This window comes from Podarcis liolepis, assembly GCF_965112155.1.
Source record: "Podarcis liolepis genome assembly, chromosome: 7".
Lineage (NCBI taxonomy): Eukaryota > Metazoa > Chordata > Lepidosauria > Squamata > Lacertidae > Podarcis > Podarcis liolepis.
In genome coordinates this window covers 25,654,315-25,667,615 of record NC_139561.1, presented here as the reverse complement: position 1 = coordinate 25,667,615, position 13,301 = coordinate 25,654,315, and the positions used below count along the sequence as shown (strand labels likewise).

General features: G+C 46.5%; 2 protein-coding genes across 2 annotated transcripts in view; one reads left to right on the top strand and one right to left on the bottom strand.

Annotated features, from left to right (window-relative positions):
* TP73 (tumor protein p73) overlaps positions 1–7,372 on the bottom strand; it is a 78,458-nt gene extending 71,086 nt beyond the window's left edge. Inside the window, exons 1-2 of the mRNA XM_083513036.1 lie at positions 7,277–7,372; positions 686–781 (exon numbers count right to left, since the gene is read on the bottom strand). Of these exons, the coding sequence (XP_083369162.1) occupies positions 686–744 (59 nt within the window). The 5' untranslated portion in view covers positions 745–781; positions 7,277–7,372. The remainder of the gene's footprint in view (positions 1–685; positions 782–7,276) is intronic.
* The window catches only part of LOC310711310 (putative oxidoreductase YteT), a 154,245-nt gene extending 141,493 nt beyond the window's left edge, over positions 1–12,752 (top strand). The window contains exon 17 of the mRNA XM_083513119.1: positions 12,738–12,752. The gene's annotated coding sequence lies outside the window, so the exon portion shown is untranslated. The remainder of the gene's footprint in view (positions 1–12,737) is intronic.
* The last annotated feature ends 549 nt before the right edge of the window (positions 12,753–13,301 follow it).

The window sequence follows — 13,301 nt, the reverse complement described above, 5'->3', positions numbered from 1 at the left end:
CTTAAGATAGGAGTTGTAAGAGCCCACAGTTCCTTTCCTTCTGCTAAAATTAGACCTGAAGGCAGCACTTTGCTGCAGCCAGTTGAACAGTGTGCATTTGTTGCCCTCAACAGTTTCTTCTATTTGTAGATGGGCCCATGGGCCCCAGAAAGGTTGGCAACCTCTGGCCTAAATAGGGCATGACCTCTTTAAGTGCAGCAGTTTCCCCCAGAGGGGGTGGAGCTAAATGGCTGCAATATTATTTAAACCCCCCAGGTGGCTCTGCACCTTTGCTGCAGTTGCATCCTTAGCTGGTGGTATCTGTGCTTCAAGGAGCTGGCCAGGGTCCTGAACGCCTGTCCTGTTACTGAGCCATGCCAGCTCCTCTGTTGGGTCCTGGCCAAAAGCACAGGTTACTGTAATGCTGGTGTCTGGGCAGGTTGATGTTACCTGCTTAACAATGGGGGGAAAATAAGCCCTTTCTACTATCTGCATCAGCTAGGTGAAGCTCCTAAATCCAGCTATGGCATCAACAAACAATACATGTGGGGTCTCCTCTTAGCCTGCAGTGGGAGAGAAAGTTAGCCAAAATTGTGCATGGAAAGTCACTCAGTGCAAGAAGGACATTACTGTAAGCTCTTTGGGGCAGGGGCTCATCACTGCAAAGCTCCGTTCACCTAGACGGTGGCATGCAGATGATACTTACAGGGTGCTCCAAAGGTGCTCAAATGTGGTGCCTTCGTCTGCTGGGGAAGACTCAGACATCTTCACAGCAGGGGTCTCTGATGAAGGATAGATGGCCCTAAAGGGGACAAAGGGAGGAGGAAATCAGCTTAGCAAGCTCTGAGGTATGTTATTTATAGAAGTGTTCATATACTGCTGCATCATAAAATAAGGCAGTGTACCATGTTAAAACACAAAGTGCCTTAAAAATAAAATAAAATAGAAGTGCAGGTAATTATAAGGTGATTTTGAACAGCCATAGATGTTTGACTGTGAAGCTAGATTGAGTTGGGAAATTCCCAGCCTTCAAACCAGATTAGGTCTACCAAGCCTCAGCATTTAGCCCTCAAGGCCATTTCAGCCAAGCCACAGCCATCTGCCCAACACCTGATATGTCACAGAAGAAGTTAGGTATCGTGCAGGGGAGGAGCCATAGTTCAGTGGCAGAGCATCTCAGGGCTAGGAATGTCCCACTGCCAGACAGTGTAAACAATGCTAGATGGACTGGCTCTGCAGCTTTCTCTCTTCCTATGTACAGGTAAAGGTCCTGGTTCAGCCAAAACTTGTAGGACAAACACTACCAATCAGCTGATCGGCACCTGAAAAGCCCTTTGCAAGACCCCCCCCCAATAAGCTGATTGCTGAATCCTGTGGAGTGCATTTGCCTACATGGTTTGGTGTCAAAACATGTAGGCAAAAAGGGTCAACCAGGCATCACTGTGATGCACCACTCAGCTGTCAAATTTGGTTTGCATGCAGGGGTGGGAGGATAACAATCTGGCTTACTGCCTCCCTCTGCCCCAGACCGCGCTACAATGCTTTACTACTACATCTGAGGCCAGGTTCCAGTTCTGCCTAGAGCTGAAATGGCAACAATTCAATGTAATGAGTTCTACAGGGCTTTTGTTTCCAAGCACAAGGCCGCAGAGGAGATGTGCTAGATCCCCAAGCTCTTGGAACCAGGGGACCAGCCAAGGGATTAAGGAAGGAAGCAACCTGCACACCAGTGAGGTTGGAGGCTCTGGTGTTCCTCTATATAAAAATAAAACATTATTAATTAGCCCTGCCACCAGCTTTATGGATAGCTGCTCTTTTTGCTTTCCACATTGGGGTCACAGGTAGAAATTCAGCAGATGTAGAGTCTCCCCCTCACACCATCATGTCCTCCCCATTCCAGCCTGTTATTTGGCTGTCAAAGGTAAACAGCTTCTGGCATTCTTTTTTTTTAAAGGCATCAGGCCTATAATTAATCACCTATTTACTTAGAATCATAGAATTGCAGAATAGGCAGGACCCCAAGGGTCATCTAGTCCAACACCCCACAATGCAGGTATATGCAGGTATCCCCATCTCATCTCAATGGATTGGGGTGGGCAGCTAGTTCACACTGGCTCCTACCCCAGAGGGGCTGCTGGTTGTTTTCTGGGTTTCTTAAGCTTGTGGCTCTTGACCTATCAGTTGTGTTTTCTAAACCTTGTTAGGAACATAGCAAGCTGCCTTAAAGCAAGTCAGAACCATTGGTCCATCGAGCTCTGTACTGTCTACACTGACTGGCAGCAGCAGGGAGTCTCTCCCAGTCCTACCTGGGGGTGCTGGAGATTGAACCTGGGACCTTCTTGCATGCAAAGCAGGTGCTATGGCCCTTCCTCAAGAAACAAGAAGCTGCCTTGTGCTGCCATGGTCCTATTGGTCCATCTAGCTCAGTATCACCTCCTACACTAACAGACAGCAGCTCTTCTGGGTTTCAGACAGTGAATGTTCCCAGCCCTACCTAGAGATGTCAGGCATTCAAACCTGGGGAAACAGATTCCTGGGAAAGCAGGTTCTACATGCAAAATAGATGCTTTACTCCTAATCTGTGCCCCTTCCCTGTTATCCATTTCTGAGGACTCTTATAGCTACTGAACAACTTACTGAGCAAAACTGTTAAGAGGAGCCATAATTGCCATGATGCAACAAAAATGCAAAACCCCAAACGAACTGGAAGTAGGAGCAAAAGGGGGGGGGAGCCAGGAAGGTATTAATCCACCACATTTCAAGTTCTAGTAATTCTTCTTTCTTGAAATTTGGGGAAAGATACAACATTTAGAGCTACTGCCACTTTGGATTAATAAATATCTCTTTTGTCCCCTTGCTTTTTGTTCCTAATCGCCATGCGCCTGGGTGATGCTCCCCTTCTTCAGGTGGATTCTGAATCCCATGGGGAAGGGCAGGCAGTGACTGGCCACCTCTCCCAGAAAGCCAGGCTCTGTGAAGGTCCCACTTAGCTATTTATCTGAGCCCAGACATGGCAAGGAGGTCAAGGGGGGTGTTCAGAAGCATTACCGGCTCTGAACATGGAGGCAGCGCCAACCATTCAGATGGCTCACAGAATATTTCAGAACATACTAAAACATCAAACATTAAAAACTTCCCAATACAGGGCTGCCTTCAGATGTCTTCTAAAAGTGGTTGTTTATTTCCTTGACATCTGAAGGAATGGTGTTCCACAGGGAGGGCGCCACTACCGAGAAGGCCCTCTGCCTGGTTCCCTGTAACCTCACTTCTCGCAGGGAGGGAACCAGCAGAAGACCCTAGGAGGAGGACCTCAGTGTCTGGGTTGAACAATGGGGGAGCAGATGCTCCTTCAGATATACTAGGCCGAGGTCGTTTAGGGCTTTAAAGGTCAGCACCAACACTTTGGATTGTGCTCGGAAATGCACTGGGAGCCAATAAAGATCCAATAAAGATCCGGCTTCCTTGATTTTGTCCAGCGCTCTTTTAAAGCCATCCTAGTTGGTGGCCATTACTGTCTCCTGTGGGAGGGAGTTCCAAAGCTGAAAAGTGTGTTGCATAAAAAAAGCTCTTCCTTTTATCTGTGTGTGCTGAGCCCTGCAGCTTCATTGGATGTCCATGAGTTCTAACATTACAAGAGAGAGGGGACCAGTTTTCTCCATTCTCCAAACTAAAAAGTCCCAGAGGCTGCAACCTTTCCTCATAGAGGTGTCACAGTGGATGAGTAACAGTGGACCTGCATATATGAAACTTTGGTGACTTGTAGGGAAACTGGGTAGCGTTTTTCTCCTGAGGTTATCATAAGAATCTGGTTCTCAACCACAGCCAACCAGCAACCTCTGGGAAATCCAATCACAGGACCAGAGAGCAGCCATGCTTTCACCTCTTGCGATTCCCCAGCATCTGGCTTGCTCTAGCAAGACTTTTCTCATGTTCAGAGGCATTCTCGAGAAATTAAGGTGGCAGAGGCTTCAGCCACCTTGCCCAGCACTTTCAGAGTTCTGGGCTGTTTGCTGCTGTTGTGATCCACTGCCTGCTCATTTGTCCCAGTGCTGCTGCCCTCTGCTAAGAACTGCTCAGGGCCCCTTCAAACCAGACACCAGCCCTGCTCTTTCTAGACAAACTCTTGCTGCCACACAGGAACACAGGAAGCTGCTCTCCCACTGTGCTGCAGCCCCTTTCTCAACGATAATAAGATTCCAGTTATCATGAATAGTTCTAAATGAATAGTTGCTTAAATAGAAAGCTAACCCCCCCATACCAGGGACACAGTTGGCGCTGTGGGTTAAACCGCAGAGCCTAGGACTTGCCAATCAGAAGGTCGGCGGTTCGAATCCCCGCGATGGGGTGAGCTCCTATTGCGCGGTCCCTGCTCCTGCCAACCTAGCAGTTCAAAAGCAGGTCAAAGTGCAAGTAGATAAATAGGTACCGCTCGGGCGGGAAGGTAAACGCCCTTTCTGTGCACTAATCTGGTTCGCCAGAAGCGGCTTAGTCATGCTGGCCACATGACTCGGAAGCTGTACGCCGGATCCCTCGGCCAATAAAGTGAGATGAGCACCACAACCCCAGAGTCGGCCATGACTGGACCTAATGATCAGGGGTTCCTTTACCTTACCCCCCATACCAAGTAGTATTGTCTGTGTTGACAGGCAGTGGCTCTCCAAAAATGCAGACAGTCCTATCTGGAGATGCAGGCAGGGGTCTATCCCAATCCTATCTGAAAATGCTGGTAATTGGACCTAGGTCCTTCTGCATGCAAAGCAGAAACTCTGCCACTGAGCTACAGCCCTTCCATCGCTCTTTCTTTCCCTGCTTTTAAATATGGTCTTTGGCTCATCCATTCAGTACTCCTTCCAAATTCTAAGCACATATCATTGATTTGAACCATGGGCCAAGTCGAAATTACAGATAAATATACCCTCTAAATAAGATATTGTGGGGGACAGGCTTCTGTGTGGGAGGGGGGGGGGCAGAACCTCAGATAATCGAGTACATGCTTTTCAACATGCCTCATTCCAAATCCTTACCTAGCTTGGAGTGAGGCATCACTTATTTTTAGTTTTGGATTGCTATTTCGTACAAGCATGGTAAATCACAAAAGGTGTATGTGCACACGTAGAGACCGATGGATCTCAGGTTTCTTGGCTTGGAGAAACACACACACACACACACAGAGAGAGAGAGAGAGAGAGAGAGAGACAGACAGACAGACAGACAGACAGACAGACAGACAGACAGACAGACATGGCTGCTGTTTTGTGCAAATCTGGTAGATTGAGAAACTTGTATTTAAAAAACAAACAAACAAAGGTTTGTTCTCACAGGTAAACAGATACCAGTGTGCATGCCCATAATGACCTCAGGCAAGGCCAGCCCACCCATGAAGTGGCGTGCAGTAGCTGCCTGAGGCAACAGAAACCCCTCTCCCCCTCCCCCCGAGGCAGCACCCTCATGGGTGCCTCCTGCCTGCATCCTGGGAATAACTCTCCTGACAGATGATTTGGACTGGAGCCACAGTGTGCAAATAAAGGATGAGACTGTCCCTACTACTAGGCCTGGGATCTCCAATGTGGTTCGCCCAGCCCCCACTCACAGTACTCCTATGTTGTGAAATGTGGGTTTTTGGGGGGAGGAAGACCCGTTTGATTGGGATATTGCCTGCTCGTGGGTGGGGTGTGGGTGTGGGTGTGTACCTGTGATCTGTGCTATTTCTCTAGAAAAAGATGTGTCAGAAATCACCACAAACACCTCCCCTTGCTCTCTTACAATGGCAATGGTGCCCACCTGAGAGGTGCTGGAACTGAGTTTCTGTGAGTTTTGACTGGGGGGAAAAACATTCCCTGTGGTGATGTTTTGCTGGGTGCTGTCACCCTCTGTGCCCCCTACTTCCATTTTGTTCTTCCATTTTTGTTCAAGGAAAGGCTGCAGTCTGCCTTTCTCCATGACTAGCTGCTGAAGACACATTTATGGTACAGTGGACGCTCGGGTTGCAAACATGATCCATGCAGGAGGCACATTTACAACCCACAGCGTTCGCAACCTGCAGCGCCACGTCTGCACACGTGCGGGTTGCAATTTGGCACTTCTGCGAATGCGCAAGCGCCAAAACCTGGAAGTCACCCATTCCGGTACTTCTGGGTTCGGCGTGGTGTGCAACACAAAAACGCGCAACCCGAAGCATCTGTAACCCGAGGTATGACTGTATTTATATTTTTACAGTTAAAACAGCTCTTTTTGGGCAGCCCACATTGTTGAGCTTCTTTTAGGGAATCAGTAGGAAATTGTGGGGGGCAAGCTTCTGCATGCAAGGGGGCAAAACCTCAGAAAACTTTCAATGCTTTTCAATAATATTTGTGGAATCGGGGGGAGGGGTTGTAGGTTATTTGACCCCTCCCTTCTGTGACTGTTTCTCACCTGCATTGTCCATTTTAGATTGAAGCAATACTTCTCTATTTCTGTAACTTTGTAATGCATTTTAATAGGTGGTGCCGCAACAATAACCATTTGCCACATAAACAAAAGCTTTGTGAGAGCATTGGCTCAGTCTGGTCAAACTTTAGCACTTGGAAATTGTTGACGGTTTCAGTGGGAGACGGAGGCTGTGATTCAGAACACATATATGTTTGGGGGCGATTCAGTTCACATTTAAAGGTGAGCCTGTGCAACCCGTACTTTCTGAAACAATATGCGAACCAATACGCAAGCATCATCCGAAATTCACATGTGTCCTGATTTTGCAATGCAGGTTTCCATCCAAGTAATGTGTACAAAAAAAAGGGCACATACTGGGGTAAACTGTGCATGCAAATGAACATATTAGTGGAAATTGCTTTGCTGAAATATGCTTATCAGAAGAAATTTGTGCTAAAATGCTGTTGTTCTTAACTGCAAATTGCTGCAAAAACATGAATAACTGAATTCAAGACTGGGGGAAATGAGAACCCCAGAGAACCAAAACTGAGCAGACCGTTCCATTCCTATTGAAATTATAGAAACAGTTGAACGCAAACGCCGGCGAGCATCACTCTCTAGAGCCAAGTCATCCACACACAACTTTTGCCAACAGGTCATGTGTCTGCTGTAGTGCTAATGCCCCATCCAAAAATGCAGACCTATCTTTCCTGCCAGAGGGGGATTAGCCAGGGAAGCAAATCCCACCCCTCTCCCTTGCATCACAGCCAGCAACACCAGGATCTGATTGTGACCATCAAATGTGTGCAAATCACACCTTCTTTTAAAAGAAAAGAAAAAATGCTTCTAGAGCAGAGCGAAGGAGGGGAAGGGGAATGTGTCCTCTTACCTGTTCGCAGCCCCCAGTAAGTTTGGGTTTCCCTCAAAGAGACAGAGAGAGGCCTAAAGGGTTGAGATTCTGAGTTATTTAACTGCACCCGCTGACAAAGTAGCGTCCCGGTCGCCTAGGTGATGACATTGGAGCTGTCGAAAGCTATGTGAAATGTGTGGCAAAGGCCCGCGCACTCCTTCCTGGAACGCCAAGTGTGGCGGGGAGGGGCTGTTCACTCCCCCAACTGTGTCCCTGCCTTGAGGAATTAGAGAGCAGGCCCTGGAGCGGAAACCCTAGACAACTTGCCTCACCTGGTCATCCGATTCTTTTCTTTTCCTGCAAACTCTCCTGAAAGCACCCAACACCTTTTGCAGATTCTGCGTAGGTATATGACCCCGCTTACATCTGGCTTTGTAACTCGGGGTGCCTCTTCCAGGCTACCCGTATTTTTGCAGAAGGGATTTTAAAAAGCCAAACCGGGGAAATTCAGGTTTACGCAGCAATCAAAGTGGATTAAAGCACTCCGTCGCCTCAGCGCGACAAAGCCTCTTTGGAAAAGAAACAGACCTCCTTGTTTTGCAGTTAGGAAACTGTTAGGAGAAAGTGCACTGACAAGCGCGAGATGAGCAAATGATTAATGGAATGACAGATTGTGCGAGCAAATTGTGATGAATGCTTATTGTCAGATAACATCTGAATGAGCAGACCTGAATGCCATCTAACCTCTGCGTAAGCTTTGTAGAAGCAATGTGGGATGAATGCTCAATATATAGTTGTTCTGGAAGAGGCCACTGACAGTTACATTTCAGCTGATATCCTGTATGTACATACTTAGGAGTCAGTCCGTTCAAACACAGCCCAATTTATTTCTGAGTAAAGGTTCAAATCACATTGTTATCCAATTAAGTGGTTGTCTTTGTTGGTTAAATAGTGTAGGCAAAATTCTGACAGCAGGCACCATCTTAGCCAGGAAGGAGGAACCTAGAATCACAGAACTGTAGAGTTGGAAGGTATCACCAAAGGTCATCTAGTCCAACCCCCTGAAATGCAGGAATCACAGCACTCCAGTTCCCTGTCTGGGGCTACCAGGAACTGGTGCCCAAAAGCATCTGGGGGGGCTATGGGAAGAACTTTCTGGTGGGAAGAGCTGTTTGACGGTGGAACAGACTGCTTTGGAGGGTGGTGGACTCTCCTTCATTGGAGATTTTTAAGCGGACTAGATGAATCTCAGGGTCCCTTCCAACTCTACAATGTTTCTAATTGGAAGGCACCAGGTTGGCAAAGTCTGCGCTAATTGATCATGTGACATTGGACCTTCCATTTCATGCCAACAGCCCTGTATTGTTTTATTGAAGCACACCTGATCTGATTATTTGGATAAGAGTGACCTGTGCAGCCGCAGCAAACAACTTTGCTTCCTTATCATCAGGTGTAGCAATCTGACAAACATGAAGCTTTGGGTCAAGCTGGGGCTAAGGCCTGTTAAAACTTCCGCATAAAGTAAACTCTTTGGAGGCTGCACACACAATCTTGAAACGCACAGACATGCATCGTGCTTCTTTTTCCTTAATCCTGCAATGTTCTCCTTATATCGGTACTATGTCCATGAACCAGCATGCAGATCAAGGGTATCCCTGCACTGATGCTTAGCCAGTTTTATTTCTCCTACTCGTGTCCAATGCTAGTCCTGCTCACAGCAGACCCACTGAAGTTAATGGTCATGGCTAACTTGGGTCCATTAATTTCAGAGTGAGTAAAACATAGCTGGAGGCAACCCTCTGCTTCTGGTCTGTGTCGGTGTCATATGTGCTGAGCCATAAATTCATTCCATCCCATTTTTTACTGGGGGGTTTTAAACACACACACACTTAAATTGTCTGCAAAAGATGGGGAACTGGATAAGCAATATGATACACATTGCCATCTAAGACTGTGGCAGCTACATAACAGGTGGAACTTAGCTGGTAAAGCTTCTCCATCACCAGTAAGGTGATGCAGTAATGAGCAATGTCATACCTGTTGGGTTTCTGCCTGTGTCATGCAGCTATTCAAGACAAAAAATGTGTCTGTTCTTCAAAAGGCAACAAGGTGTGTGTGTGTGTGTGTGTGTGTGTGTGTGTGTTTCAGATAGGTCATTTCACAACCAGTCCCTTGATCGTTTTGTGGCTGTTCTGGGAAAGAGGGCTGCTAAAGCGTTTTTCTGTTTTCTCCCAACCCGATAAACAAATGCAAGGCTTTATTAATTGGGAGAGATATCTTCAGAATCAGGAACTATGCTGGAACCAGACTGGGTCGCCGGTCACCATTACTCTATCTACAAATTAATTCTCTCTCCCATTTGTCTCAGGAAGAGGCATCTTAATCCTGAATAAATGCCTGGGCAGGGCCATAGCTAGGGAGTGGTGAGGAAGCCCCCCACCAGAGGTGTAGGTTTTAAAATATGTCATAAATATTATAAATAAAAATATTGGCTATTGCCTCATAAGAAAAGGTTTTAAATAGAGGGTCTTTATATGATATGCAGGGGCCCTGTTTTTCCCCTATTCATTTTTCTTTAAATAGGGGGTGCAATCTGAATGGTTCTGCCAGGGGCACAAGATCACCTAGTTACGGCTCTGTGCCTGGGTCAAATCCAGAACAAGTGAATTGAACATAGACCCCACTGAAATTAATGACCAAGGATGGACAATGCTGCCATTTTCAAATTCTCTCTGATTCTCATTTTGTCTTAAGTCTTAAGTATACCACATTTCTAGATCAGCTTGCTATTACATACAAAAACCCATCAGCATTCTACAGCATATTTCTCCCAACATAATCATTTTTTAATGTGGTTTTGCCTTGTAAGGACATTTTTATCCTAATATAATGTATGTTGTTGTGTGAAGTTATCCCTCATCCTTTCTCATCACCTAACTCGCACCACACCAATTTTGATTGGAGCGAAATTAATTTGATTGGAGCCGCAACCCCAGAGTTGTCCACAACTGGACCTAATGGTCAGGGGTCCCTTTACCAAGGGACGCAGGTGGTGCTGTGGGTTAAACCACAGAGCTAGGACTTGCTGATCAAAAGGTCGGCAGATTGAATCCTCGTGACAGGGTGAGCTCCCGTTGCTCGGTCCCTGCTCCTGCCAACCTAGCAGTTCGAAAGCATGTCAAAGTGCAAGTAGATAAATAGGTACCACTCCAGCGGGAAGGTAAACAGCATTTCCATGCGCTGCTCTGGTTCACCAGAAGTGGCTTAGTCATGCTGGTCACATGACCACATGGCAGCTGTACGCCAGCTCCCTCAGCCAATAAAGTGAGATGAGCGTCACAACCCCAGAATCATCCACAACTGGACCTAATGGTCAGGGGTCCTTTTACCTTTCAGTTAACTAAACCACCATGCAATTCTAAGCATGTATGCTCAGAAGAAAGTCCACTGGGATGCAATGGGGTTTACTCCAAAATAAGTGATACCTCAGTCTAGGATCTAGTCCTGTGACTTCTATTAGGGGGAGGAAACAGATATTTTATTTAAGGTATTTTTACCCCACTCTTCAGCCAAAGAAAGCTCCCAAGCAGATTGCAATTATCAATAAGGCAATCCCAGCCCTTGCACTTACTATCGTGACACAACACAAAAGGAAAATTGACAGGGAGGGAAGAGGTGAAAAGCAAACTCAGGCACAAGCTTTCTTTCTGGCAGGGAGGGTGGATCTAAGCTCTCGGCATACTGGAATTGAGTCGTGTTCATTTTAGGTATGACATTTATGGAGAATAAGGAAAGTATGAATCTTCATCAATTTAATATACACATTTCTCTGAGCACATTGAATTTTAAAATGGTTTCGTTTTGTACTACCTGTAATGTGAATAAGAAATGCACCCATAACATTTTTAAAAATTTGATGACATATTGCATTGGATTTTACTGTTGTGTATTGTGTTGTTATGGGCATAGTATATAAAAGCTACACAAAGACCATATATGTAAAAGCAGCCCGGAGTCTCTATAATTTCCCCTTTTAACCCAATTAGTGACTTGTTTACCTACCTCTCCTTTTGCAATTTGCAGCCTTTCCCTAAAAGCTGAGGGCAACTTCCACAAGCTGTTGTTATCGATTTTCTCTCATTACGTCCCATAATTAGCAGAGACGCTGGCCGTGATCAGAAATTAAGAATCGGGGGACAAGTTGGAACATGCTTTATGTACAAAAAAGGGGGGTAAATATTATAGGAGACTCTTCTAATTACAACGGAGTTTTGTTGACATTTGTAGGCTTTGGGGAATGAGTGACGGGATGGGGGAAATGGAGGATTAATTGCCTGGTGAAGTGTGTTGCATGTAATTAAGTGTGGTACAGATTCCCTTCCAATATAAAAATATTCAACATCGTTTGCCGTTATTAATGTGCAAGGATGTTAGTCGGCATTACAATGCAGCAGGGGAGCCCCATAACCGGGGGAACTTTTTCTATCTGCCCCTTTGGCTTTTCCCCCTGGCCTCTCTCTCTCTCTTCTCAGGCCACACCTCTCATGGGTCTTGCCTTCCTTGTGTGTTTTTGCCTGGCTGGAATGTGCCCTTGAGCTCTGATCATACCTCTTGCTTGCTTGCCTGGATGGTTGGAGGAGCGAGAAGGGTGTTGGTGTAGAAATTAGCCTGCTGTGCAAGGTAAAATGAACTCAGATAATGAGTTACGTGGCAGCCCCTGGATAGCTCAGTTGGTTAGAGCATAGTGCTGATAATGCCAAGGTTGCAGGTTTGATCCCCATATGGGACAGTTGCATATTCCTGCCTTGCAGAAGTTTGGACTAGATGATCCTCAGGGTCCCTTCCAACTCTATAATTCTATTATCTATAATGCTGCTTGCTTGCTTGCCTGTCTGGATGGAGGACAGAGAGGAGTATTTGCAGAAACTTCGCCTATTGTAACTTCATCTTGTCTGAACTCAGGAAATGAACTCTCAGCATCACTTGCTGAGGGGCATCTCTCTTACCTACCACAACCACAAAACCACTTTCAGGCTACTACAATGGATAGGACTAGTGAATAGTATCACTGAGATCATGACAGTGGACTGAATTCAGATAATGCCGCTTTCCTGACTGGGTGGAGGACAATGCGTGGAACAACTAGCCTATGGACAAAAAAATAAAATTGAATTGAATTGCTCTAGCCATTTTTACAAAGGTGAAATTTGCATTCATTGCTCCACCCACTCTTGCCTCAGGTACCACCCACCCCTAGGGAAGCTCCTCGCCTCTGATCTGTTAGCATTTCACTCCTCTGTTGCTGGATGTGTGGTTGTTACATCACATGTCAGTGTTTACTTTCTAGGCTTGGAAAGTGTGAGAACGGAAGTCAGTCTTATCTCTCTTCCGCGGTACTGTACTTTTATGCTTTCTTTTCCCCCCTCTCTCTTTCTCTCTTGGAGAAGAAGCAAGAGGACACCATGGTTGTTTTGTCCTGTATATAAAGGTAAAGGTAAAGGGACCCCTGACTGTTAGGTCCAGTCATGGCCGACTCTGGGTTTGCGGCGCTCATCTCGCTTTATTGGCTGAGGGAGCTGGCGTGAAGCTTCCAGGTCATGTGGCCAGCATGACTAAGCCGCTTCTGGCGAACCAGAGCAGCGCGCGGAAACGCCATTTACCTTCCCACCGGAGCGGTACCTATTTATCTACTTGCACTTTGATGTGCTTTCGAATTACTAGGTTGGCAGGAGCAGGGACTGAGCAATGGGAGCTCACCCCGTCGCGGGGATTCAAACCGCTGACCTTCTGATTGGCAAGTCCTAGGCTCTGTGGTTTAACCCACAGCGCCACCCGCATCCTGTATATATTGCTTAATAAATCACTTAGAATGCTATACTCACGCTCCACGATCGTTTCTGCTATTCTCTGCTGAGTGAGCGTGCACATGTCTTTTGATATGTGCCACTGGTGCACATCGGGACTGATTTGTGAATGTCCTGGGCTTCGCTTCATCCGGAAGATGCCTGGAGAGGTTTGATTCATTCCAGGGGCTGCGTGTGCCCTCCAGGCATATTCCGACATG